Source organism: Sus scrofa, chromosome 1, assembly GCF_000003025.6.
Source record: "Sus scrofa isolate TJ Tabasco breed Duroc chromosome 1, Sscrofa11.1, whole genome shotgun sequence".
Classification (NCBI taxonomy): Eukaryota; Metazoa; Chordata; class Mammalia; order Artiodactyla; family Suidae; genus Sus; species Sus scrofa.
This window is the reverse complement of record NC_010443.5, coordinates 554,762-582,611: the sequence shown is the minus strand read 5'-3', so window position 1 is coordinate 582,611 and position 27,850 is coordinate 554,762. Positions and strand designations below refer to the sequence as shown.

The 27,850-nt window shown below is 51.0% G+C and overlaps 3 protein-coding genes across 10 annotated transcripts in view; 1 reads left to right on the top strand and 2 right to left on the bottom strand.

Annotated features, from left to right (window-relative positions):
• The window catches only part of WDR27 (WD repeat domain 27), a 141,616-nt gene extending 137,495 nt beyond the window's left edge, over positions 1-4,121 (bottom strand). The window contains exons 1-2 of one of the 2 annotated variants that reach the window (XM_021085668.1): positions 4,024-4,121; positions 3,387-3,498 (exon numbers count right to left, since the gene is read on the bottom strand). In XM_021085668.1, the coding sequence (XP_020941327.1) occupies positions 3,387-3,388 (2 nt within the window). In that variant the 5' untranslated portion in view covers positions 3,389-3,498; positions 4,024-4,121. The remainder of the gene's footprint in view (positions 1-3,386; positions 3,499-4,023) is intronic. The other variant, XR_002342137.1, reaches the window with a different exon arrangement.
• C1H6orf120 (chromosome 1 C6orf120 homolog) lies at positions 4,171-6,894 on the top strand. The gene is made up of 2 exons (XM_003480211.4): positions 4,171-4,237; positions 4,474-6,894. Exon 2 carries the CDS (start codon positions 4,515-4,517, stop codon positions 5,067-5,069), a length of 555 nt encoding a protein of 184 aa, XP_003480259.1. The 5' UTR covers positions 4,171-4,237; positions 4,474-4,514; the 3' UTR covers positions 5,070-6,894.
• On the bottom strand, positions 5,831-26,963 carry PHF10 (PHD finger protein 10). Of its 7 annotated transcripts, none has more exons than XM_021085631.1 (12): positions 26,843-26,867; positions 22,507-22,613; positions 19,115-19,245; positions 18,432-18,515; positions 17,285-17,418; positions 17,046-17,195; positions 16,439-16,548; positions 14,760-14,913; positions 11,976-12,131; positions 7,623-7,731; positions 7,166-7,354; positions 5,899-6,091 (listed from the first exon to the last, which is right to left on the bottom strand). In XM_021085631.1, the coding sequence occupies exons 2-12, from the start codon at positions 22,557-22,559 to the stop codon at positions 6,006-6,008; spliced, it is 1,356 nt and encodes a 451-aa protein (XP_020941290.1). In that variant the 5' UTR covers positions 22,560-22,613; positions 26,843-26,867; the 3' UTR covers positions 5,899-6,005. The 7 variants fall into 7 exon arrangements, with proteins under 7 accessions (XP_020941307.1, XP_020941313.1, XP_020941290.1 ...); XM_005659097.3 differs by having other exon boundaries at positions 18,432-18,509; XM_021085636.1 differs by lacking the exon at positions 26,843-26,867 and adding an exon at positions 25,599-25,714.

Here is a 27,850-nt window from a genome sequence, read left to right as displayed (position 1 = left end):
AGCCGGCCTCTCCCCTCTGCTGACCGGGCCTTCTCTGCAGGAAGCCCTGCCCCGAGCACAGCAGCTCTGCTGAGACCCCATCAGGGCCTGGCCAAGAACACCTGACAACCAAGCAGCCTCTTCACGCCGGTGAAAACATCCGCCGACCTGGCTCCGAGGTCTGGCGGCCCCTGCTGGGTTCTCACGGAGCCCTTCCCGCTCTCCCTCTGGAGCCACAGAAATGCCGCGAAACCACCGTCCTGTCTCTCTGGAAGTTGGCGCAGCCGAATCCAGGGAGAAGGTGTCACCTTCTGCGCAGGCCCTGTCCCGCAGGCGGCACCCTTGTGCCACTTTCACCATGACGGAGGGCACCTCACGGAAGTAGCTGGTTACCCGCTTGCTTGAGCACCAGGAGCACCAGGCTGGGCTGCTGTGCGAGCAGGAAATGAACTTTTACTGCGATGAGCACTGAAATGCGGGACTATTGGCGACAGCCTCTGGCTGGACTCACGAAGAAGCCAGCACCTCGGCAACACTGCAGGATGCTGCTTAGTGACGGAGCCGCAGGCAGCGCCCAGAAACAAATCCAGGAGGCTGACGGCTCTGGGTCCACGGCACGCAGTGACTAAACATTTGGTTAAATCCTATTCTGTAACGACCCAGAAGACACAACCCACTCACTGACCCCGTGGCCCTCAAGGAAATGCCGGTGAAGAACCAGCATCTGCAGCCACCACATCGAGTGGTAGATGAGTCGAGCAGAAACAAAACGTCCAGAAGCCTGGGGACCTCAGGGGGAAAATGGGGTGCCGCTGCCAGCTCTGCTGAGATGGGTACCAGCAGGACTCAGCCTTCCAGAAGACACCAGATCAAGCCTATGGTTCCACAGAACTGCCACATCTCAGCCACTTGGTTTCAAGAGAGACAAGAGAGCAGGTGCACACGAAGGGCCAAGCACAGGATGGCGGCAGAGCTGCAGGCCAGCACAGGGACGAGCACAAATGGGAGCCAGGAGGCCACAGAAACACAGAGTGACAGGTAAGGACAGAGCATCTGGGCCCCATCTTCACAGCTGCAGGAGGGGGACCATGGCAGCCCCCTGCCCACGAGCCACTTCTGATGAGGCCATGGGGGGAGAGGCCTGAGCGGAGGACCAAGGGCTTCAGAACACCACGGACAGGCCCCTGGCCGCAGAGTCAGGGTCTCCCTGGAAGGCCCTCCCTTGCCCAGCCAGCCAGGTTTCAGCACTGCTATGGGCCAGTCTCCCCTAGGAAAGGACGAGTCTCCGGTGGGAAGGCAGACAGCCCACCTTTCAGTTCCCAGGTCACGGAGCCAGCAGGAGGAGGGCCGGGCCCGGCCAGGCCGGGAGCGCTCTGGGTCGTGCTGGAGCTGTGACCAGGCAGTGCCTGGGGGTGGGGGCTTTTCCCTGTGGGCTGGAGACATCCAGCCTCCAGGAGGGCGGCATTACAGGGCGACCTCCTGGTCACCAAGGAGGTCCCTTTCCTTCCGGAAACGACATGACCCAGCATCCTCTGCAGCTACCTGCCACCAGGTGGCTGAGCTCTGGCCAGGGCAGCAGGAGCAGGGAGCATGCGGCCACTGAGAGGCCCAGCCTAGACAACCTCCCACCGGGCTCCCTTCTCTCCCCGCAGGCCCCAGAAAAGGGAGACGCCCTGGAGGCCCAGGGAGGAGGAACCACGAGGGGGAAGAGGTCTCGGAGGGGCAGCCGGGAGTGCGGAGGAGTGGGGACTGGCTCCAGGAGACGCGGGGACCTGGGGCAGGAGCCACGCTGCTATATAACAGGGTCCTTTGCTACAGCCAGCAGTCACCGATAGAGATTAGCCAATGCAACGAACCCAAAACACGCAAACAACGCAGCAACGATGCATCCGGTGCTCCCCTTTCTCCCCTGCTCCTTGCTGTGCCTCCTCTGGGGAAACTCAATGTCAGAGCCCAACAGGTGCATCGCAGGAACCAGTCCGAGGGGACACACTCCACTCAGTGTTCGATAAGGGTCTGGTGCATCTGACACTGCGAAGCACTTTGAGAAAATGCAGCGCCAAGTGCCTGCTAGAGAAACTACTGTTTTGAAGTTAAGTCAGTAAACTTTACAAGGCAGAGAGCAATCCCAGGCAGCAGCAGGCTGTGCAGTCAAGGTCATGCATTTGCTACAGCAGTGCATGCAAACTGCACAACATTAGGAAATCCATACAAGAAAAAGCACAATTGTTCTCTTTTTCTCAAGGGGCACCTCTGTTAAAACGTTAGGCGACTCATTCTGTGAGTCAGCGGGTTAAGCGCCATATTAAAATAATAAATCGCACCATAATTAAAGTACACCCGACGGCTTTTACTCTGCAGCAAAAGAAGAGAGAGTTCTCCACTTTAGCCAGAAGAGGAGACAGGTCCTAATTCTAGCTCCCCTGAGGGCAGAGCTAATACAAAATGGAGAAATGGCTGATAACAGAGGTTTGGGAATGCGACTGATTTACTCAGGCATTCTCATGTTTTTAAGTCCTTTCCTAAATTATTAAATATTTTAAAAAGTATTACTACTCTTTATGTTTAGCTGCTTTAATTAAAAGAAAAAATTGATACCCTCTTTCCGTTGGCCAGGCTGACAAAATCCTGATTTTATAAACCTTCAGTTCTTGAAACACAAATTGTGTACTTTTAAGCCAGGACTTGTTAGGTAAGCATAAATCTGATTACAAACAGCAGTGACTGTGTAAAAGTTTTAAAGCCATTTACTTTTCGATGATTTAAATCAGATCCAGATGTATCCCTATGTCCTACACGCACTCCCTTTCTTGACAGGAAAATGAAGTGGGCAGTTACACTTGAAAACCGCCAGGGGGAGTTCCCATCGTGGCGCAGTGGTTAACGAATCCGACTAGGAGCCATGAGGTTGCGGGTTCGGTCCCTGCCCTTGCTCAGTGGGTTAACGATCCGGCGTTGCCGTGAGCTGTGGTGTAGGTTGCAGACGCGGCTCGGATCCTGCGTTGCTGCGGCTCTGGCATAGGCCAGTGGCTACAGCTCCGATTCGACCCCTAGCCTGGGAACCTCCATATGCCGCGAAAGCGGCCCAAGAAAATAGCAAAAAGACAAAAAAAAAAAAAAAAAAAAAGAAAACCGACAGGGTTCAGAAGGGGCATCACATGTACCAGACGCTTCTTGCAGGAGGAAGAGAGGAGACCCACTAGTGACACCTCCATCAACAGCCCAAGCCAGTGACCAGCGTGGATGCAGCTGCTCCCAACCTCAGGCGAATCAACCCGCCAAAATAATCAGCCCTAAGACTGTCCTGCCTCTTTTACAGGCAGCAAAGGTAACGATTCCGTGTGGGCGACATGCACAGTTCTTTAACCCCACACACGGCGATCTCATTAACAGCCTGACCAACTCACATTTTGCAGCTACTTGGCAGAGTTCAGGTTCTGCAGAAAGGGGCACAAGAGCCATTGCCTGTTTTTTTAATTTACACTCCAACCGGTTTCCACAAAAGTGATACTGCAAGTTCTACAACGAAACACAAGCCTTGTAACCAACACAAAAGTGTGGTACGAAAATGCGCATAATCTTTCTTAGGATATTTTTCAGTGGACAACGGGTTCCCATTAATTCCAAATTAACAAAATAAATCCTTCATATAAATACAACTCCATTTTGAATCCTTTTAGGAGCATTTCAAGAAGTACCATGTTCTTGGGAGTTAACGAATCCGACTAGGAACCATGAGGTTGCGGGTTCGATCCCTGGCCTTGCTCAGCGGGTTAAAGATCCGGTGTTGCCATGAGCTGTGGTGTAGGCTGCAGACAGCGGCTCGGATCCCGCGTTGCTGTGGCTCTGGCGTAGGCTGGCAGCTGCAGCTCCGATTGGACCCCTAGCCTGGGAACCTCCATATGCCGCGGGAGCGGCCCTAGAAATGGCAAAAAGACGAGGAAAAAAAAAATAAAAAAGAAGTACCATGTTCTTAAGAGATACGGTACAGGTTAACAGGTCCCCGGACGGGTTAACGGCCCCTCGGGTGCACCGGTTTCTCACCTGGGAACCCTCGGGAGCAGACGCTAGGCGGCCAGGCGGCCGCAATCTAGCTGAGCCCGGAGCGCTCAGGCGCTGCGTCCCGCCCCCGTCGCCATGGTTACGCCATTCTCGCGAGAACCCGGAAGCCCCGCACTACTCTATTTCCGGGCCTCGCCTCACTTCCGGGCGTGCCTCACTTCCGGCTTCTCCGGCGCGGCGCCTGCGGGGAGCGGCGGTGAGTCCAGGGGCGGGGATCGGCCCCCCGCTCGGACCCACCCGGCGCCGCGCCCGCTCCCCTCGTCCGCGCGCCCGCCTTCCTCCCCGTCGGGTCCCCTCCCCGGGGAGCCCCTTCCCCGAGCCGGCGCGAGGGCAGCGCGGGGCGGCCGCCGGGGCCCGGAAGGCTGCGGCTCCGGGCAGGGGACCCCGACGCGTCCCGACGTGCTGAACGTGTCCCCTGTCGTTTGCCTGCAGGACACTGACTCATGAGGAAGGCACCGCTCTAGGCGCCCGTCATGGCAGCTCCGTGGAAGAGCGCCCTTCTGCTGCTTCTAGCATCTCAGGCTGCCTCCTGGGTGGGTGCCTTCGACGCGGACGAAGTTCCGGAAGAGTGGGTCCTCCTGCACGTGGTTCAGGGCCAGATAGGAGCTGGGAATTACAGTTATTTGAGGTTAAACCATGAAGGAAAGATAGTGCTTAAGATGCAGAGCTTAAAAGGGGACGCGGACCTGTACGTATCTGACACCACCCTCCATCCGAGCTTTGACGACTATGAGTTACAGTCTGTCACGTGTGGCCAGGACGTGGTTTTCATTCCAGCGCATTTCCAGCGCCCCGTGGGAATAGGGATCTACGGACACCCGTCCCACCACGAGAGCGAGTTTGAAATGAAAGTGTATTATGATGCAACGATCGAACAGCATCCGTTTGGCGAGACTGCTTTTTCAGATGGTACAGATGTGAGTCGTAAGCACGCTTATTCTCCAGAAGACGCATCTCAAGAAGACGAATCTGTTCTTTGGACGATACTGATTAGTATTTTAAAATTGGTACTTGAAATTCTCTTTTGATAGATTGAACATACTCTGGAGTACAATATGCTTAATCTGTGAAGCTGATTGCAGTTCGCTGTGAACTTAGCTACTTTTACCTGGTTGGAATTCTGGTTACCTTTTCTAGTTGAGGGATGGAAAAATAAAGCCATAGTTTTTTTACCTCAGTCACCCCAAAAGTAGGAAAAGCAGCAGGCATATTTGTTATCTTAAAGGTCAAAATTCCTGTAAAAGGAATATGCACAATAAACTGTCTAAACCCCATTTTGATTAGTCTGTCAGGTGACTACTAGATTACTGCAGTGACTTAGACTTTTAGTCCAGTTAGAGATTCTAAAAGAAGTCACAGTGCTTCCAAGAGTTACCAAAAGCAAGTTACCAAAAGCAAGTCTGAAGTGCAGGGACTAAAGTCCCGCCCTGCACCCCAAATAGGGACAGCACCTCCTAGCCTAACAGCATTTCCTGGTAGGCAGGTTCCAGTGCTAGGTAATGACAGTTCTAAACCCAGCTGCACCAGATCTCATCAGCTCCTTGGCAGTTTTACCATCTTGGGTTCCTATTAAAATTCTTCCGTTATTAATTAACTTTGCTGTGCTATCCATGGTGGACCAGAAAGGATATAGATTAGGAAAATTTCATGAAATGAATAGCAACTTTGAGGCTAATGAACAAATAGTTAAGTATTTCAAATTAAGCTGCCTAATACCAAGACTGAATTTATGGAGGGAGCCAAAGTAGAAAGAAAGAAAGACTTTTTGGAAGATGGAACCATCTCTCTCTCTACCTGAAACTGGTTTCAGGAATTAGTTTGTAGAAATAAATCAACTTGCAGATTTTAAGCACACAGTTAATTTCAAAGAAAAATCTTTTATTGGCATAAAAATGAGAATGTTGTAAATAAACTGGCACCAGGTATTTCATTTAAATGCGTGTTACAGAACTGGGGTCAAAAAACTACCCCTCTTTGCTGTTTTTCCCCCTTCTGCCCACTTTCCTGGGTGTTGGGGGGGCTCGCTGACAACAGTCACAAATCCAGCGACCTAGGAAGAAAATTGTTAGTTAATACAGAATGAATTTCACTTTTTAGGACTAACTTTTAAACCCATTTAGCTCCTTCCTTTAGCCTTGGCTGCTGACAGTAATCCTCAGGGGACGTGTGGTGGGACAGGCACTAATGAGCTCGTTAATTTAAGGAGAAAAATGTCAACTCCCTCTGAGATAATCCATGTCTTCAGGCCCCGGGAAGTGCACGGGGTAGGGGCGGGGGGCCATGGGAGGAAGGAAGGAATGACAGGGGCCTTTAAAAACTTACTATAACCCTTTCTGAAACTTAAACGCTATCATACGCTAAAAAGTTTGATCATACAAACCCTAACATCAACCCTGACCCTGAGTTTGGCTTATTTTCAAGCCTCTGCTGCTGCTCAGTGGCAGCTGTGTGTCTGCAGCCTCCTGGCAAGTCCTGGTGTACGATGCTGACACAGCACTTTAAATGTGGTCACGGTGCTGTAATGCAGCGGGCAACACCCTCCATCAGAACTGCTACAGGACTCTGAATAGTTCCTAAGCTGTTTGCATCTCAGTGACTCCCAGGAAACCTAGTTCTAGGCATACATTTTATAAAGTATTAGGCAGTGTAAACTATGCAAATAAGTTCTAAAATTACACAATTGTGTGTGTAATGTTCAGTCCAATTACTGTGGTTTATTCTTTGATTCTGTGTTCATTCTGAAGTTAGGCTGCCTCAATCTATAGAAATCTGGTTGAATATGTTTAAAGGTATAGTCATTTTTGTTAAGTCTCTAAGTGACATGTAAAAATAAAATCAAGGCTTTGAAACAAACGGATGGTACTGCTTCAGCTCTTTCGGTAGAAAAATGCTGTTCATTCTGTATACTGAGCTCTACTTCCAGAACATGTAGGCAGCCTGGTAGCTCACTGGATCTGCAGTCAGCCTGTCTAGGAGTGAGAAGCAGGGGACATGATGACAGCTTTGGTCCCATGTGAACAGAAGGGTCTTGACGGTGCTTATGCTGTGGCCTCAAAAAGAAAAAGAAAAAGAAAGCGCCAGGCGAGCCCCTTCGCTCAAGGCCCACGTCCCGTCTCCTCTTTACCTGACGGCGGAGCGCCCAGGCCCACACAGAAGGTGTGGTGGCCTCTGTCACACACGTCACAGCACATCATCTCTTCCTCGTGGTGCGGCTGCCCACACACGGCGCAAGTTTTGCACTCCATGCACTGCCACGGGTAGGTCTTAATCACAGAAACAAGCTCCACGCTCATGTCCAGGCAAGAAGGGTGGCCTAAACCAAAACCAGGGTTAGTCGGGTCTCACACGCCAAGCTCCAGCTTCACTGGGCAGGACAAGATGCGCGTCTGCTTGGGTGTCTCAAGAACGGCTCCCGTGTTTAGTTGCCAAAGAGACAGGGAGCCCTCATCACCGTGCAGAAGGTGGTACGTGGCTCTCTTTATGCACGGGATGACTCTGGTGCAAGGCTAGCTGACAGCTAAGAATCTAGATTCTGAAACATCCCACCGGCGGTTAGGAGGCGAGGCCGCGTCAGTACTTACCACTGCTGTCACACTGGGAGCAGTGCACAAGGGGCTCAGCCTTCCCTCTCTTGTTGGACTCCTTACCCCTCAGACAAATTCCACATAGAGCATTTGGAATGGCCTTTGGCTGGAAGGGTAGAAGAGGGCTATAAATTCACGCCAGAAGAACTTACTGTGGGTTCAACAGGAATTATTACAGCGTTGGCTCGTCCCTACTTCTGGTAACTTGCCAGGGAGGCCCTCTTGGAAAGACAGAACCTGACATGAATCAGCTTATGGCCTACTGACTACAGCCTTAGGTTTACTTCCTTTTTAAATGTTGTCTGTGGTATGATCTCAGCACTAAATTTAACATCCTGCACTCCCTGGGCGCCCAGTAAGACCTGTGTAATGAGCTGGAAGGAAAGACCAACACGATGCAAAGTGCACGACGAACTGAAGGGCAAGTCCAAGTCCGAGGGAGCAGCAGGTCAAGGCAGTCAGGCTTGTTCCCAAAGACTGTTCTAAGCAGCTTATATGCCGACTTTGTTTAAAAACGGATGTTCCCCAGAGTTGTAAGACTAGATCTACAGAGTCCAAGTTCGAAAATCAACGTTTTAACGTTTTTAATTGAAGGCTGTCTCATGCGTACACTGTCATGTGCAGAAATGTTTATGGAAAACCGAGTTGTGTGGTTATTCCCTTGGCACATCTGACACCTTCGTACAAGTGCCTACACTTAGGGAAAAAGCATTCGCTACGACATACAAGACGGAAAAGAGAAACGCGGTTTTCAGATAAGCAGAATAATAAAATTCTCACTTAAAAAACAGGCAGACACCCCTATATTTTAAGCACTGTTCATTTTTCAGATTAAAAACATGCACAATCCAATGAAGGCATTTGGACTTTAAGAAACACTTGGAAACACACGGAAAAGAACACAGAAGAGGTTCCCTGAACCGAAAACTCGGGGGGGGGGGGGATATTCGAACATCGGCCTTGACCGTCAGAGCATCTTCACGCAGCCACGTGGGTGTGGAACAGCGGAGGAAAGGGGAGCAAGCAGGGCCGCATACGAAAGGGGGGCCAGGGCCAGCCTCGTTCGTGTAGAAAGACTGGGAGAAAAAGTACTTTCAACAGACAATTCTGCTGCTGTTTTATCACCACCCAGCCAGATGCATCTTGGGTCTCCTTTTCCTAAGCCGCCCAACCAAAGAGGGCCCTGACCAAACCCCACCTTGGTGTATAAATGCTATTGCCCAGCTGCCACATGTCTGCCACCTTCAAAACCTGTTCCGCCTGAACAATTTGTTTTTAACGCTTTAGGGTTTTTTTTAATTAGCTTTCTTTACAAAAGATGACAGAGGCATTCAAAAATAATTTTTGGCTTATTTATTTAAAAAAGTCAACCTTATACATAAGTATAATAAAAACAATAACTCTAAACAATCACAAATGTCTCTACAAAATAATAAATATCATGGAAGTTAAAACATACACATAAAACTTTACTGTGAGCTAGTCTACATCTCCTGCGTATCTTTATACCCTGCTCCCCCAGCAAAAGGATATAGTGTCACATGCTCAAAGCTCTTAAGTCTTGCAGTGTAGTTACCCTCTGTGGTCACTGCTACATTCTAAGCATAAGATTCTCATTGCATTTTCCTACCCCTAAGTACAAAACAGCTAGGAAGTGCACTTCTAGGATCCAAATTCTGGTTCAGTTATGATCAGATCTGTCGCTGCCATAATACACAGCAGAAGCTACCTCTCAATCCACCAAAATAAGGAGTATCTTTCGGTTCTGGTACCTGCACTAAGTGGATAAGGATATACCTACTTAACACTTATAGCTCAGGTTAGATACTGGCACACGAAAGACTTTAACATTTGTCAGTAAAGTCAAAGAAGGAGCCACACAGTATGAAATTCTAAAGCGAGAACTCCTCAGAGGAAATCCTTTACAAAGTCAAAAGGAACAAAACACAACGCTAGTCATTCACGTTCTAGGGCAGTTCAAGTTCTACAATCATTACAATGCACACTGAACACCTAGGATAAAAAGGACACCAAGAAAACCCTAGGCTGACTTCTAAAAAAGCATAATGTTTTGTTAAACCACTTAAAAATGTTCTTACCCAACAGTCTTCATCTTGAACAGAGGGAGAGATGGGGGGCGGAGCAGGGAGGGACAGGGCGGGAGACGAGACAGACAGACAGAGCTTTGCAGCATTCGCTTCGAGATGCCACAGCTCGATGTAAAAAATACTTTGTTCATTCAAGCCCTCCGAGCTCCTTAAGAAGCCGCACGGCCACATCCAGGCCCGTGCAGCGGAGACCAGTGGCTGGCTGGGAAGCTGGACTCCGGGTGCCAAGCCCCCCGGAGGCTAATGGGACAGAAGCCAACGTGCGTCTGACAGAGACAGTGTGACTTGGTAGCAACGTCGAAGTTTCACTACTGACAAGACAATTAAAATACTCTCCCTAAGAGTTCTCAGCGTCTCAAATAAAAGGCTCACAACACACTTATCTTCCTGCTTGAAAAACAACCAAAGATGGTGAGACTTTCACGGGAGCACTAGTACAGATTTTAATTACATACTTATAATGTAAGCCTGAATCCTAACAACTAGGCTTTAATTTCAGGTTAATGTAACCTAAACGATACTGTCCTACAAATTAAGGGCAAAAGCACTAGTGAATCTTACTAAGCAAGACATCAGATACATTACAGGTTTTCTTAACTCCCGTATTTTAAAAGACATTTATGTATGACCCTCAGCTTGAAGTACCCTAATATCTAGGCACATCTTGGCTTATTAATACTTTTCATAAAGAGGTTAACTTTTAATAAACATGTTCACATTAATGTATTAAGCTAGATACTGGTTGTTCCAAACTTTGAAATACATGAAACATTTTTAGGTACTAAAAATGTTCAGAGAAGATTATAAACTGTGCACTTTGCATATCAGACTCCCTTGAGTATATCAAATTAGGTTAAGCTATATGATTTCTTTACCTTAAATCAGTGACAGCATTGACTAGTTCTTCACTTTCAGCCTCCGTGAAGTCGTCTATTGCAAAACCCTTTTTTTTAACCCATGATTAATCCAGGCTTCCTGTCGGAAAGGTCTGCTCGGCGCCAACAGTGTGCTTCTGGCTGCAACTCCCATTCTCGGCGCTTCTCGGGCCAGAAGCACACCTAGCACACAGCAGGCTCACTTTCCGGTGTTTAATCTTTGGAGTGCATTTGCTTTTAATTACGAAGCAGTAGCTTAAATATTTATCTTAAAAATTAGATAAGCTGTATCTGTAAGAACAAGAATGAAAACTACATGACTGAAGCCCTGAAGGTGCCCTTATTGCTGCAATGGGCTGAAACACACGTCTCGGAAGCGGACCCCGGGGAGGCCTTTTCTAGGGAAGTTCGGAGCCCGCCGACCGAAGCTGCCCTTTCGCTCCGGGGAGAGCAAGGGGCCAGGCTGCTGGAAGGGCCCGTGGCCGCTGAACCTGCTCCCCCAGATGACACACCAGAGTCCCCATCTGACACACTCAGGGCTCCAGCAACTCCACTCGGCGAAACGAGTTCATCGCCTTACTCTAAAACGCGCCTTCAAAACACCTCCATAACCAGCCGAGAGTTCATGCTGATACGCAGCCCACGGAAAACTGTGTGTTTTCCTACTGCCGCTGCAGCTGCCGCTCCTCCTTCTCCAATATTCTAAAGCCCCCCTTGCGAATAAGGCGACTCCCTCCCCGCGGCCCTCTGCGGGCAGGATGACACTGCTGCCGCCCGCCACCCGACTCCGAGGACAGCCAGCCCTAAACGCTCACGAGAACATCGGAGCACATCACCGAGCAGCCCAGGCGGGGTCCCGACGGGCCACATGCCCAGCTTGGGCTAAAACAGCACAATGCCCACAGCACTTCCACTGCTCTGCAGCGCAAGGGTGGCTGCATTTGGCAGACGAGCAAATGATCCTTAGACTAAGCCCAGATCTTTCTTCCCGGCCGGCCACAGACAGGCCGCTGGTCGGGGGCTCCCCACCCGCCACCTGCTCAGCTTCGCTAAATACCAGGGTGCTTTCAACTCAGACGGCTACGACTTTCACCCCAAGGCAACAAAGCTTCAGGTTCTGCCTGTTAGATAACTTCTCAAAAGCTCAGACCTGCCTGGTCACCATTTAAAAGAAAAAAAGATTCGCTCACAAATTGTCCACGTACAGAAAAGAGACGCTCAACCCCAGCCCAAGTGATAGGAAAGCCACCAGGCACACAAAGCGAGAAGGAAGGAGGCTGAGGGCCGGGCGCAGGACGCTCGGCGCGGAGCCGTCAGGGGGACAGGCTGGCCAGCAGGGAGGCGGGGTCGGGGCTTTTTTCTTCTACCTTGTACCCGGGCGCAGCCTTGCTCGGCGCGGAGCGCTTCGCGGCGTCTTTTCTCGGCGCGGCCGCCTTGTCCCTGGGCCTCTGCCGTCCCTGTGCCGGCTCCTCCTGGCCGTCGGGGAGGCCCTCGCCCTCGGACACGTTGCCCGAGGAGCTGTCCTGCAAGTCAGAGGCACAGACAAAGGTCCCTTGCACACCTGCTGGTCCCGGTCTCCACTGCGGACACCACAGAGGACACTGGGCTTCCGTCGATTAAAAGATAAAAGGATAATTCTAACCGAAGAAAACGTTCGCCAGCGGAGACTAAAACGAGTCCAGTTAAACACCACTGTCCTCGGAGCAATACGTCATAGCATAAAGCGAAGTCTATGCACACCCGCAGGTGCCTTATTCGACTTTGTTTTCGGGAGTTCCCGTCGGGGCGCAGCGGAAACGAATCTGACTGCGAACCCGATGAGGTTGCGGGTTCGATCCCGGCCTCGCTCAGTGGGTGGAGGATCTGGGGCCGTCATGAGCTGTGGTGTAGGTGGCAGACGTGGCTTGGATCTGGAGCTGCTGTGGCTGTGGTGGAGGCCGGCGGCTGCAGCTCTGATTCCACCCCTAGCCTGGGAACCTCCGTGTGCCGCGGGTGCGGCCCTAAAAAGACGGGAAAAACTCTTTGTTTTCAGACTTGAGTCACCAGGAACAGAACTACCTGCTCCAGCTGCTGCCACGCCACCCAGCTGCACAGCAGGGCACATGTTCGTTTCACACACGGTCTTTAAAAAGAAACTAAGAAACTGCCCCACGGACGTGCAGGTGTTTTTACCAAGTAATGGAGGTCCCGAAAGAAGTCCTTCAAGCCCACAAGGGCGTCTTGGTAACGTTAAACTCCGCGGGGGCCGGTGTCACCAAGTATTTACAACAGTATCAGACGTACTTCACGTGTTCAGAGTTTCGGAGTTGGATGATTGATCATTTAACTCTTCATTTCTTAATTTAACATTCCCTTTTTTTTTTTTTTAGGGCTGCACCTGAGGCCTATGGAAGTTCCCAGGCCAGGGGTCTGATCGGAGCTACAGCTGCCGGCCTCCACCACAGCCACGCCAGATCCTTAACCCACTCAGCGAGGCCAGGGATTGAACCCTCGACCTCACGGTTCCCAGGTTCCCAGTCGGATTCGTTTCCACTGCACCATGACGGAAACTCCTTAACTTAAAATCTTCTAAGTAGAATAAAAATGTTATGTTCATATAAATTATGAAGATTATAAATGAAAACGTCAGGTTATCCGCAGGCGGCTTGGGAGACACTGAGACAGCTCACAGGATGCATGTGTCGCCTTTTCCTTTTCCAGTGACGTGCTTGTTCACACAGCTACCCACGTTCACACTCACACACACGACCTACCTCCATGCGTGCCCTCTTCTTTTAAAGCACAGAAGTGAATTACCCTGTATGTGTGGGCATGTGTGTGTGTGTTTCAACCCTAAGTGTTATGTGCACTTCCTCACACCATTAGACACTCTTTGAACTGCACTTCTACTGTGTAACAGACGTTAGACTTCCAATTCCCACTACAGAAACTACTGTTAACACTCCAATGAATATTTTTTCCTAATTAAACTTTGTTACCATCTGATCAGATTCTTCAAATAAAATCCATTCGCCTATTTGCCAAGTCAAGGTCTGCGGAAGTTAAAAATCTTGGTAGGGACCGGGAAAACGCCTGGCCCCAAACTGGCTTGGCAGCTCTTCTCCTAGCGGTATGGGAGGAAGCCACCGCGTCTCACCCTCAGGACACCCCGGCTCCCCTGAGCCAAACAGCAGAAGACGGGCTCTCACCGCTTTGACAGCGGAGGCGCAGGTTACGTTACGCAACAGGTACCGTTAAACACGCCCAGAAGCTGGCCGTTAGGAGGAAACTCAGTGCCCAGAAACGGTGGCACATTCTCAGGTTCAGGTTGGCTGCAGAGAAAGTGGGAAATGGACAGATGCAGAATTCCCTGGTGGCCAGCAGGTTAAGGACCCAGCGTTGTCACTGCTGTGGCTTGGGTTCGACCCCTGGCCTGGGAACTTCCGCATGCTGCAGCCGAGCTAAAAAAAAACAAAACCCAGAGTTCCCATCATGGCTCCGTGGGTTATGAACCCAACTAGCATCTGTGAGGATTCAGGTTCGATCCCTGGCCTTGCTCAGTGGGTTAAGGATCCGGTGTTGCTGTGGCTGTGGTGTAGGGCGCAGATGCAGCTCGGACTCCACCCCTAGCCCGGGAACTTCCACGAGCCGAAGTGGGGCCTGAAAAGAAAGGGAAAACAAAACACAACCCTGAACGACCGCGTTTGTTCTCCTTCCTTCCGTCCCACCTGGCACACCGGCATCCCCACTGTTCTGCAGCTGCACTTGCCACAAAAAGAAACTCATGCAAGACACCCAACAGCACAAAACGCTGGTAACCTTAACATTTTCCCAGAAGAGGCCAGTGACGGTTGCTGAAGCAGCAGGAACACCGCTCACGTGCTCCCCCAACCCGCACATCAGTACGGGGCTGTTAAGTGTCTGGGCCCTGCCCAACCCACTGGTGAAGACCACGGAGGGGCAGCTTTCAGGACAAAACCCGCCAAAGGCCACGCACCGCTGGCCCGTATCAACCCATAACAGTAACTTCCCCTGATGGAAGACGCTTTCTGGAAATCATACACAGCGATCCTTTTTCACAACAAGCGTGGTGATGCTATTTCAGCTTGCCATTCCAGGAAAGCCAAATTCAAAGGGAAGGAAGCACCTCCTCCTGAGAGACACGTTCTTACCGAAGTGCCTTTGTCCTTCCGTCTCTCATCGGCCCGACCATCCTCGGCTTCATCTGAGTCACCGTCACTATCGAGAGCCGGCAGCTCAGGATCCAGCGGGGGCTCGTAAAGCGCTGTGTTTAATGGCAAATAGCGCAGCTCATCCGGAGAGTACCTGAAATTCAAAGGACTTTGTTTTCCTTTATTATTCAAAACGTGTGGACCGATTTTGAACGACGAAAATAACCTTCATCTTTTCAATTAACCCCAAATGTTTTTGAAAAATGACTGGAGGAAATAAACGTTTCATTTTGGTTATCACATTGGACAAGTCATACATAAAGTCAAAATGTTTTCCACCCGACTAAGTAAGGCAGACATTTGACTGCTGTTGCCCGAAGCGAACGCGTCTCTCCTTCACCCATGGCCCTTCAAAGACATCAGCAAACCAGGACCGACGGCGACGGCGACAGCGACAGCACGGAACGGGCACAAAACCCAGGCTGCCCGAGGGCCTCTGCCCGGTCGACCTGCAGAGCGAAGAGGGGCGTGAACCGCTCGGGCACCTGCACAGCACAGCAGCGCGTGGTGCGTGCTGGCATTTAAGAGGCAAGATCCTCTGACGAATCACTGTAAACCAATTTATGAGGCATGTATTCTCACGAATTCAACCATCTATTTTATCTGAAACTAGGGACCAGCAGCCCCTCCCCAAGCTGGCGGGCACAGGGCCGCTGCCCATGTCCGTGCCACCCCCATAGGACCAGCGCTCCGTCTCAGGCCAGGAGGCAGCATCCTGGGAACCCCCGTCAGGAACGGACACCGGGTCAGCATCTCCCTCAACCAAGACACCCCAGACGGCAAAGACGCTGGTCCATGGACGCGTCGCTCCATCATTTACACAGCCCCCAAAGATTCAAAATCGGCTAACCCATGGAGCTCCCAACCAGTACCCATGAGGATCTGAGTCTGATCCCTGGCCTCGCTCAGTGGGTGAAGGATCGGCACTGCCGTGAGCCATGGTGCGGGTCGAAGACGCAGCTCAGATCCTGTGTTGCTGTGGCTGTGGTGGAGGCCGGCAGCTGCAGCTCCGATTAGACTCCTAGCCTGGGACCCTCCACATGCTGCAGGTACAGCTCTAGAAAGCAAGACAAAGTGCTGGCCCATGATTTAAATCCGACTTTCAAAAAGCACTATCCTAGAGTCTACTTTCAATACTTGTCGAAAGAATATTCTCCATCCCAAAGAACATAAGGTTTCTCATGCAGCAAAAGCTGGGGTGCCGGAAGCCCTGTTTTCGGTTCCATCCAGGCTGGGAGGGAGGGACGGGGAGCGGAGGCAGCAGCCAGGCCAGGGCAGTGACGCAGCAGGAGCCCCAGGTGGCCACCCTCCTCGCTCGCGTCCGCATCTGGGAAGGCCTGGGCTGTGCCCGGCAGTCCGCCTTCCCACTAAGCTCCCAGGTGACACAGGCGCTGCGGGGCCAGGGGGCCATCCTTTCAGGTGGGAGGTCTAGAGAAGCCCTGGCACCTGCCCACAGACACACCCCCAGGCAGGCAGGTGTTCCGGTTCTGACACAGGCACTCCTCTCCACAGAGGCACAAGCGGAAGCTCCCGACGCACGTCCCACCCCACCCGAGTGGCAAACACAGGGCTTCGCAGCCCCCGGCAACTCCCAGGGCAGGGCCGCCACCACCGCCTACCTTTTGTAATATTCCTGGAACTGTCCGGGGATGAGGGCCACCGGGTAGGAACTGACCTTGGTCCGCTCCGTCGGTAACACCCTGTACTGCCCTTGAGGCACCTGGATGACCTGTGAACGTGAAGAGAAGGGCGAGCCTGATGCCACGCAAGGAACCAAAGCCTCGCGAAAATAATCCGCTGCCTCCCTCCCCCAAAAGCTAGACACAGGGCCACACGGGGCTGGAGCCTGAGGGCGGGGCACGCCCAGTGGCACCGGTGACCCGTCTGCTCACCAGGGAACGGCAGGGTGACCTGCTACCCTAGACCTCAGCCTGCAACGTCCTCATCTAGGAAAAGAACCACTGCTCCTTCCAGCCTCCCGGGGGGACAGGGACGCTGGCGTCCACCCACGGACACGCGCGTGGCCAGCTGGCTCCTAGTCTCCTTCAGGAGACTGTCCACCGAACGCCAGAGGCACCCCCCCACCACGGGGGCACCGGGGACAACGGGCGCCTGCAAGTGACAGCCCGAGCCCCAGGGAGCAGGACGCCCCGCGGGCACAAAAGCGCCGCGCGAGGCGCTGAGCCGTCCACACAGCGGGCGGGCGGCCGGCCGAGCGGGGCCTACGTGCGTCTGCAGGTCGAAGTACGCTCTTCTCTCCTCCATCCGCTCCCGGTTCAGGTGGCTGTTGAACTCTGCGGCCTTCCTGGCAGCTTTCTTAATGTACTCGGGCACTTTGCTGGCTTCAACTTTCTGAGTGTTCTGTTGTTGCATTTGCTGAAATAAAAACACGACAGTGCAAGGGACTGTACCCTTATAACCTGGCACTTCCCCAAACCGCAGGCACCGGCCCCCTCAACACCTACCGAATACTCCTTGTAATGATCCGTAATCCGCTGGCGTTCTTTTTCTTGTAGAATAACAGAATATTCAGCGTGTTTGGCTGGATATTCTTTTATCATTAAATCAATTACTTCATCACTGCGCAGTGCTGTTAAACCTATTTCAGACCCAAAAAAAAAAGGTGAAGAAGCCCTTTGAAGGCAAAGTGAACACAGCTTTCAAAATATTCTTTTCCTTCAAACTACTCCACATATTAGAGGTTTTCCAAAATTAAAGCAAAACATTTTAATACATTCAAAAATAATTAAAAATACCACTCATAAAGTCAAACAATTAAAAAGAAATCGATTACCAAAGTTGCAAAGGCAAGAAAAAATCAATTTTCAATCAAAAATTTTTCTAAGATTCTATGTCCCATATATAAGTTTATAACCCTTTCCTAGAAACAACTGCTAAATAATGTGACACTCGAACTGCTGGCAATTAACATAGGATATCAGATGAGAAACACAAAGGACTTTTCAATATATTGCAGATCTTAGTTTTCAAATTCAATCTACTAGAAATATTACAGAGTCACTCCAAATTTCACCAAAAGCATCAGCACACACACTTAAGTCACACGGGCAATTTTCAAAATTCATCGCATCAGATTACGTCAAGTGCTGAGATGAACGCTCCCGGTTTCACATTAAAAAGTTGCATTAAAATATTTATGAGAGGAAAATCACAAACAAAACATGGAGATAATCAGAGTTAAGGGCCAACAGTTTCTTGGGGTTTTGTTGTTTTTGGCCGCACCTGCGGCCTGCAGAAGTTCCCAGGCCAGGGACTGAACCTGTGCCACAGGAGTAACAGAGCAGTGACAAGGCCAGATCCTTAACCTGCTGAGCCACCAGGAAACTCCAGGACCAATACTTTTAAAAAAGTACGGCACGCATTCTGCACACGAAACACACACACTTGGACACTCCTGTCAGTTACAGAAAATGATACGGTTATGAGACGTCCTTCTGCTTCACATTTTAACAATAACCAAAAATCAATCAGCGGTGTAACACTTCATTCAATCTATTAATTTGGCAAAATATTTTGGGAAAAAGGCAAATACTCATCCAATATCACATCCTAAGTGTCCACTTCCAAAATTCACCTTAAAGGCTGCATTACCTAGCGTGCACTGGGTCTCTGTGATGACATTCAGCTCTCGCAGGTAGAGTTTCTCCTTGTGAGACAAGTCGCGTCGCTCTAAATCTCCAAAAAAAGAACGAAAGACTATTAAAAATAGCCTTGTGCATTTATAAAACTTTCAAAAGCTTAATAAACTTAAAATTAGTTAAAATCCTCGTGGATTTTCAAAAGTACTCCATGATATAGATATACTCCAAATATTAAAAAGACTACCTTAAAAAAACTTACAAATTCAAAAATTAAAAGTTACAATAAAATGGAAAACTGAATAGTCCAAAGCAACAAGGTGAGACAAGTAACTTCACTGAGATGGCTAAGGAGGTACAGCCTTTGTCAAATTCAGACACAGTTTGTGTAGCTACCTCCAAGAATCAAAACCCTTGGTCCAATTATGCGGCTACAAAATGATTTTTTTCCTAAACATTTTCCCTGGGAAATCCATCTGTCTCATTTTGCTTGTAAAGCAGCTCACAAGTCATAAGAGCAAACTGACAGCAAGGAGTTACTGAACGAGAGCCGCAAATGAAAATGGCCAGCAGAAGAATATAAACCATGTCTTAAGTAACCTGCGCTCAAACGCTCAGCATGTGACAGCCTACCAAAAAGACGGCTCTGAGTTAAAAGTTAGGACTTGCTCCGTTACATGAACTAAGACTCAATACCTGGATATTTCCGTTTAAAGGAGGTCACTCCCAAATATTCACTGACTTGCTCCTGAAGCATGTAGTACTCTCCTGCCTCATCAGGCGGCCACTTGTACTCTATCAGGTTTTCTGCTGGGTAGTAGCTGAAGCTAAGCACAGGAAGATACATTGCGCCATAAATGTGGCTTTTGTGAAATGTTAACAATCTTTATTTTACGCGAAATTTATTTTCAAAGATCTTTGAAGACATTTATCTTCAAGGATTTGGAAAATTATTTTTAAAATTCACTTAAATTCTCAGCCATTCTTCTAGGACTTTGCGATACAAAGAAATTCCCAGAGTTCCTAGTGTGGCGCAGTGGTTAACGAATCCGACTAGAAACCGTGAGGTTGCATGTTCAATCCCTGGCCTTGCTCCGTGGGTTAAGGATCCGGCGTTGCCGTGAGCTGTGGTGAAGGTCGCAGATGTGGCTCAGATCTTGTGTGCCTGTGGTGTAGGCCAGTGGCTACAGCTCCGATGAGACCCCTAGCCTGGGAACCTCCATATGCTGCGGGTGCAGCCCAAGAAATGGCAAAAAGACAAAAAATGAAAGAAAGAAATTCCCATGATTTCATATGCATCAAAGAAATTACATAACAGGTAGAGGGAAAAGAAACAAAACATACAATGGAAATGACATTTTCTGTACACCACACACAGAGTCACGAAGAACAAAGACTCACAACGGACAGCAACAAAGGCAGCATCTTTTGGCTTTTGCAGATCAGGGTGGTGAGACTGGCTCTGAAGTCTCTGGGGCTGATCCCCAGAGCCACTATTTTAACACCCAAAGTATAAAGTAATCAACCTCCGTTTCCCAGCTGCCGGTCAGCAAGTCACAAACTGCTGGGAAAGCGACCTTTAAAGACCCATTTCCAAGTGAGGGGAACTCTGAACCACAGGGATTCCACAAACCCAAGAGCCAAGCAGGGACCCCCGGGACGGCACCGGGGCCCTGCAGGACAATCGCAATCCTCAACCACAGAGACTAGAGACGCCTGGACCTGGACCTGGGCCAGCTCCACCTCCAAAGTCTACCAAAGGGTGACACAGGCTGACCCAAAAGGACGTAACACCACTTTACGCATCTGTCCAATTAAAGGTCTCAGACAAAAAGAACAGTTTTCTCAAAAATGGTACAGGGAAACTGGACACACAAATGCGAAACTATGAAACTGAACCTTTATTTGCTATCACACAGAAAAACCAGTTAAAAAATGGATCAACAACCTAAATATAAGAACTAAAACTAGAAAATGCTTAGAAGAAAGCGTGGGGGTAAATCTTCACAACCTCCGAGTTAGCAGCGGGGTCCTGACAGACACCCAAAGCACAAGCGACAAAACAAAGAGGAAATAATTTGGACTTCAGCAAAATTAAAAACTTTGTGCATCAAAAGACACTTAACGGGAGTTCCGTTGTGGTGCAGTGGTTAACGAATCCGACTAGGAACCATGAGTTTGCGGGTTCGGTCCCTGCCCTTGCTCAGTGGGTTAACGATCCGGCGTTGCCTTGAGCTGTGGTGTAGGTTGCAGACTCGGCTCGGATCCCGCATTGCTGTGGCTCTGGCGTAGGGCAGTGGCTACAGCTCTGATTCGACCCCTAGCCCGGGAATCTCCATATGCCGCGGGAGCAGCCCAAGAAAAGGCAAAAAGACAAAAAAGAAAAAAAAAAAAAAAGACATTTAACAGAGTGAAAAATCAACCCAAAGGATGGGAGAAAATGTGCGAATCCTCTGTCTGATAAGAAATTACTATCTAAAACATATAAGGAAAAATAATAAAAGGAAATAAAATATATAAAGAATACCTACAACTCAAAAACGAAAACCAATTTTAAAAAGGGCAGAAACTTGGACAGACATTTATCCAAAGATATACAACTGGCTAATAAACCCATGAAAAGATGCTCAGATCAACTAATCATTATATCATCACGGAAATTCAAATCAAAATCACAATAAGATACCACTTCACACTTTCTAAAATAGCTATTATCAAAAAAAAAAAGAAGAAGAAGAAGAAGGAAATAAACCAAACCAGTAAGGATGAGAAGAACTTAGAGACTTTGAACATTGCTGGTGGGAATAAAAATGGTGCATCCGCAGGGACAACCGTCTGGCAGCTCCTCAAAAAGTTAAACCCAGAATTCCCACATGAGCCGCCTGTTTGACTCTGATGTCTACACCCAAAGGGACTGGAAACAAGGACTCTGAACAGACACACTTATACACTAACATCCACAGCGCCATTATCCACCCGGCGAAAAGCTGGACATAACCCCGGCGTCCACCAGCAGGTGCAGAGATCTGCTAAAAACCTTCCAAGACCTTCCTTAAAAAGGAAGAAAACTCTAACACAGGCTACAATATGGATGAACTCTGAGTAAATTATACTCCCTAAAACAAGTCAGACCCCAAAAGACAAATACTGCATGATGCCATGGAGATGAGGTGCCCAGGACAGGCAAGCTCCCAGGAAGTAGAAGAGTGGGTGCCAGGAGCTGAGCATAGGGGAAATAGGAGTTTTACTGCTTCAGGGTTACGAAGTTTCTATTTGCAGCAGCAAAAAAATTTTAGAAATGGATAGTGACGGTGGTTACACATCACTGCAAATGTAATTAATGCCACTCAATTATACACTTGAAAACAGCTCAGGGGAGTTCCCGTCGTGGCACAGTGCTTAACGAATCTGACTAGGAACCATGAGGTTGCGGGTTCGATCCCTGCCCTTGCCCAGCGGGTTAAGGATCCGGTGTTGCCGTGAGCGGGGATGCAGGTTGCAGAGGCGGCTCGGATCCCGCGTTGCTGTGGCTGTGGTGTAGGCCGGTGGCTGTGGCTCCAGTTTGACCCCTAGCCTGGGAAGCTCCATATGCCATGGGAGCGGCCCAAGAAATGGCAAAAAAGCAAAAAAAAATGAAATAAAATAAAATAAAAACAGTTCAGAGAGTGCGCTAAGGGGCCAGCATTGCTGTGAGCTACGATGTAGGGATGTAGGTTGCAGACAAGGCTTGGATCCCGAGTGGCTGTGGCTGTGTCCTAGGAACCTCCATATGCTGCGAGTGCGGTCCTGGAAAGCAAAAAGAAAAAAAATAGCTAAGATGGTGAATTTTATGAGTATTTTACCACAACAGAAAAAAATTTTCTTGAATTGCACTAAGTAGCAAAAGACAATTTTGTGTCACACTGTAAAACATGATACAAATATTTACAAACGTTTATCTTTAATACAAATACAGATCATACGAATACACATGATAACACAAATTACTGTCTTTAATAACTGCCTTTGCCAGGGCTGGGGGAAGGAGAAGCCAACAGAGAAGAGACACAGACGCTCAAAGACACCGTTAAGCAATAAGAGGACAGTACCCGAGATCCTGACTGGAGGTGTCACAGCTCCTAGAGCTGTCTCCCGAGCCCATTCGCCTCCTTTTGGACGGTTGGGTCCCATCGTTTGAATTGTCTTCATTATCATCCTACACGTTGAAAAGATTCAAAAAAATAGCAAAACAAAGAATAACAAATAAGGAAAGATTAATTATGTATCTTCTCAGACTTGCCAAAAGGCTCACCTTAAAGGCTTTCTAAGGGTAACTGGTGATACAAATGTTAACTTCCTATTACAATTAATGAGCGACAGGAAGCTGCCATGGGCAAGACCTGGAAAAAACTAAAAGCTAATCTTCAATGCAAATCAAAGCAAGAAAATGTTTAATAAACCTGTAACTCTAAATCTACTTTTGCTTTCTCATGAAGAAAGGTCAAAATGCCTTTTGCTTTAATAACACACGTAAGACTGCTGCAGTCCTCTGAAATGAAAGCAAACCCTCCTAGCCAGCAAGGATAAAAATGTATGGATTATTTAGTGTTCAACTCAACTCATACCTGGTTTACTGGCTATCTTTTAAATCCTTGATCTTTGAAGAAGACACACAGGACTAAAAAAAGATTACCAATCCTGATAATTTTTCTTACACTACAAAAATTTAGCAAAAAAAAAAAAAAAAAAAAATATATATATATATATATACACACGTAAAATAACACACACTACCTCCCCAAAAAAGAGGCTTAAAATATTTTTAAGTGGAGTTCCCGTCGTGGCGCAGTGGTTAACGAATCTGACTAGGAACCATGAGGTTGCGGGTTCGATCCCTGCCCTTGCTCAGTGGGTTAAGGATCCGGCGTTGCCGTGAGCTGTGGTGTAGGTTGCAGACGCGGCTCGGATCCCGCGTTGCTGTGGCTGTGGCGCAGGCCGGTGGCTGTGGCTCCAGTTTGACCCCTAGCCTGGGAACCTCCATATGCCACTGGAGCGGCCCAAAGAAATAGCAAAAAGACATATATATTTTTTTTTAAGTGATGTTTTCCATTACCTGACCGTATCAAGGCCGTCAGACCGCTTCATTAGGGAAATGAATGAGGCAACAAAGGTTAGGAAGTCGATTTAATCATATATTAGCTAAGAATTAACAGCATAAGGCTTAAAAAGAGCAGACTGAGGGAGCGCCTTCAGGGCATAGGCGCTGTCACCGCAGCACAGGCTTGGCCAAAAAAAAAAAAAAAAAAAAAAAAAAACAAGATTCCAGGACTAAAATGGGTTTTTAAAAAATCAATTTTGTTAAACCCATGGTTCTAAGAAGGCAGAGGCAATGAGTATGCAGTTCGTCGAGCACAGAAAGCTGGGCGGCCTGGAATCCCACTGGGCACTGGCTTTGGGGGCTGAGTGGTTGTCCTCTGGGAGCCACCCTCATCTGCAAAACCTAGATGGGGCAGTGCCCCAGGCCTTGGCTCAGGCAGGAATTAAAAGAGCGACTACATGGGAAGCACTCAGAGCAAAGCCTAGCAAACAACTAAGTGCCCAATACAAGTCAGTCACTACGACCATGACGACAGTGTCACATCTCACATGGCTCCACCTGTTAGGAATTTACTCAGACTCTTTACCAAAGAGCAAAAACCGTGAGTCTCCTCTTCAGTTCTTAGCAAGTGAGCACTCAGTTAAAGAGCTCTTTACACTCCTACTGAGAGAGAGCAACCAGGTAGGAGATGAAGAGTCTAAATCTATCCTCCAAAAACGTACAATTAACAGTAAGTCTCCCAATTGATAGGTTTCATATTCGATAAGCATTCAAGTATCATTTCCTATCTATCTCACTTGCTTCTTAGCACTTTAAGGACTTTTACGTCAATTTGTTTAAGTATATTTCCCTTGGCTAAAAAATTTAAGATACCAAAAAAGAGACAAAAAGTTAAAAATGCGGAGTTCCTGTTGTGGCTCAGTGGCAACGAACCCGACTACCATCCATGAGGATGCAGTTTCAATCCCTGGCCTTGCTTAGTGGGGCTCAAGGATCCAGCATGGCTCCAAGCTGCTGTGTGTGTCGCAGACTGGGCTCCGTGGGATCTGGCGTTGCAGTGAATGTGGGTGGCATAGGCCGAGTTCATCTCTAGCCTGGGAACTTCCATATGCTGCACATGTGGCCCTTTAAAAAAAAAAAAAAAGTTAAAAATGCAAAGTCCTCAAAAAAGTTGAAACCACAATTTCACATGTAGTGTTTGAGTTGGCTATTACAAGTCCTAGGCAAATGGATTATACACAAAGTGGACATTAGAGAGCCATCACTGCAACACATTCCCATAACATGATGGCAACCAAGAGAGAAGTGCTTGCACCCTCGATGCTGACACAGAAACCCGGGTGTTAAGATGGCCAGCTACTTGCATCTGAGTCACAGGTGGCTACCACCTTCAGATGAAATGCTCTTGGGACAGACCCCTCGAGCTGGGCAGGGCGAGCCCTGCACTGTGGAAGCCGACGGTGTGGGCCCGGGGCCAGCCGCTCGCACAGGTGGGGTCTTGAGCCCGGGCAGCGGCCAAGGCCGGGAGCCAGGCTTCGCGCAGGGCCGTCTGCAGGGCCCCCGGCCCCCCGTCCAGCTTCAGTAACAGGGCACGCTCCGCTCCCCTGTCACGAACCCGTACACTCACTTCAAAACAAGAGGTTTTCACGCTCATCTCGATTTTCTGCACAACTCTGACCTTACAAACACGTCCCCACAGTACGAGCCACGAAACTCCGAGTCTGCCTGGGGATTTCAGCGCCGCGGAGCACGGCCGCGGCCCCCAGCTGAGTCCGCCACCGGGACAGCGTGTTTGCAGTGCTTTCCGCGTCTGTTTCGCCCAAGGACTCAACTCCTCCCGAGCTACTCTCCCAAACGCACACGGCGCCCCAGGCCGCCGCCGCCGCCGCCGCCGAGGAAAGTGTTTCCGCCCGGGAGGAAAGTTTGATTCCACGGCGAGGACGACGGCCCCGGGAACCGGCGCGGAAACCGCCAAAAGGACGGGGCGCCGCGCGGGGCTGGGCCGCGGCGCCGGGACAGGCGGCCCGGACGCACCAGCCCGCCGCCCGCAGGCCCCTCCCCGCCCGCCACCCCCGGCCCGGCCCGGCCCGGCCCGCTCCTCACCTTCGGGGACTGCGCTCCGGGCGTGGCCGGGTCGCTGTCGCACGGCCGCGGGGACAGCGCCGACCCGGGGCCGCCCGCCGCCGCCATCAGCCCGAGCGCCCCGCGCCGCCGCCGCCGCCGCCGCCGCCGCCTCGTCCCGGCCGCCGCCGCCGCTGCCGCCGCCGCCGCCGCCGCCGCGCGGGCCGCCCGCCGCCCGGGCCCCGCCCCCTCCGCCCGCCCGCCGCCCGGGGGCCGGCCCCTGCCTCCGCGCGCCCCGCGGCCCGCCAGCGCCGCCGCCACCGCCATGGCCGCCGCCAGCGCGCCGCCCGCCGCCGCCGCCGCCGCCGAGCCCGCCGCCCTGCCGCCGCCGCCGCCGCCGCGCCCGCCGCGCCCGCCGCCGTGCGCGCCCGCCGGGCCCTCGGCCACCGCCGCCGCCGCCGCGCCCGCCGGCCCCGGGCCGCTCCCCTCGGCCCCGCGCGGCCCGCGCCCGTCTCCCCGCCTCCCGGCCGCCGCAGCCCGGCGCGCTCCGCGGCCCCACCTCCCGCCGCTGCCTCAGCCCCCAGCCCCGCCCCGGCCCGCCGCCCCCCGGCCCGGCCCGGCCCCTCGCACGTCAGCCCTCTCCTCCCACCGGGGCTCCCCGCCCCGCCGCGCCCCGCCCCTCGCCCTCCAGCCGAGGGTCCCCGCCCCCGCCGCCTCCCTCCCGGGGGCCCCCGCCCCCTCCGGCCAGGGGGTCCCCGCCGCCCCGCCCCCGCCCCGCCCCGCCTCCCAAGGGGCCCCGCCCCCTGCCCCTAAGCCCCGAGGGGCCCTCCTCCCGCCGCCTCCCGCGGTCCCTCCTCCCGGTGGCCCCGCCCCCTCGCCTTCCCGGGGGTCCCCACCTCCTAACCCCTCCCTCCCAGGGGTCCCCTCCCCTCCGCTCGCCCTCCATCCGGAGGGCCCCTTCTCCCGCCCTCCCAGCCGTCCCTCCCAGATGATCCCCCCCACTCCGACCCAGGGTTCCCCGCCGCCCCGCCCCCTCCTGGCGTTCCCGGGGGTCCCCACCTCTCTTGCCCCTCCCTCCCCTCCCCCCGCTCTCCAGGCCGAGGGTCCCTTCTCCCTCCGTCCCTCGAGGATGTCCCCGCCCCCTCCGTCCCAGGGGTCTCCGCCGCCCGCCCCCTCCTCCTCTTCTGGGGGTCCCCGCCCCTTGCCCCTCCCGCCCGCCCGGGGTCCCCTCCCCTCCCTTCCCTTCTCCTCGCCCGCGGGCTAGTCTTGGTGGGATGTGGAGGGACCTGGCTTGTCCTGAGTTCCCGGCTCCCGTGGCTGCCCGTTATCCGCCTTTGTTCTCTGCTCGCAGCCTTGAGGTCTCTTGGACTCCACCTGCCGTGGAAACTGTACTTTCCAAAAACATCCTCAGCTTGCTTGCATTTGCAGATTTTACCCACTTCCACCTCTGTACGTGCTGCAACCATAAAATGTGCAGGTTCACAGTACGACTGTTGGAATGTAGCTGATGCAGCAGCTCCCACCAGAGATGCGAGAGCTGCTGGCGTGCAGAGACCAAGGACAGATGACCCTCAGCGGGACTCTTGGGGACCATGCTGACCTCGGTCGGACTCTGGCTCCTCTTTTTCTAGCTGCACAGCCTTGGCCAACCATTTATTGAATCTTCAGGATTGTTGCAAAGTGCAGAGCACAAAGGTAGGCCCTTAAAAGGCAGCAAGGAACTGAGAGCTGTTTTATTTGAACGGAATTTATTATCAATTCTAGTTCTTAGGCTTCACCTGGTCACTCTTGGAAGAAAAGGGAAAAAAAAAGTAACTGAGCCTTAAAAGAACACATGCAGACAGTTGTAATGACAGTGGTGCCAGAAATGTGTTCAACTGACTTCTCAGCAGACACTTTACTTGGAGAGTGGAGATATCTCATTTCATGGCGATGGAGGCTCTTGGATGTAGAATACAGTGTAGCTTCCCTTAATTTTTGTTACGCTCCACAGACAGTTCAGAGAGAAAACCAAGGGATTCTTTCCAGCCCATTACACTGACACAAGGACCCCTTTGGCGTAGTTGTCCCTTCCTGACTTCCCACTTCACCTGATCTGAGAGGGCATCACCAACTTAAGACCACGAATTGCTCCTAACTAGTCTTTGTTTATCAGCCAGACCAGCTCCCCATTTCCCTGTCAAAAGTCCATTGAAGAACATGGCCTGGAGTTCCCATCATGGCTCAGTGGAAACGAATCTGACTAGCATCCATGAGGATGCAGCTTCAATCCCCGTCCTTCCTCAGTGGGTTAA

Excerpts from the sequence above, each read along its gene's own strand:
- PHF10 (XM_021085636.1), bottom strand. The coding sequence starts at position 25,685 with ATGGCGGCGGCGGGCGGCCCCGGGTCGGCGCTGTCCCCGCGGCCGTGC. Across the intron at positions 16,549-17,045 it reads ACTTCGACCTGCAGACGCAC|GTCATCCAGGTGCCTCAAGG; the intron begins GTAGGCCCCGCT and ends TCACGTTCACAG. Across the intron at positions 7,732-11,975 it reads AGGCTGCGCCCGGGTACAAG|CCAAAGGCCATTCCAAATGC; the intron begins GTAGAAGAAAAA and ends CTACCCTTCCAG.
- C1H6orf120 (XM_003480211.4), top strand. The coding sequence starts at position 4,515 with ATGGCAGCTCCGTGGAAGAGCGCCCTTCTGCTGCTTCTAGCATCTCAG.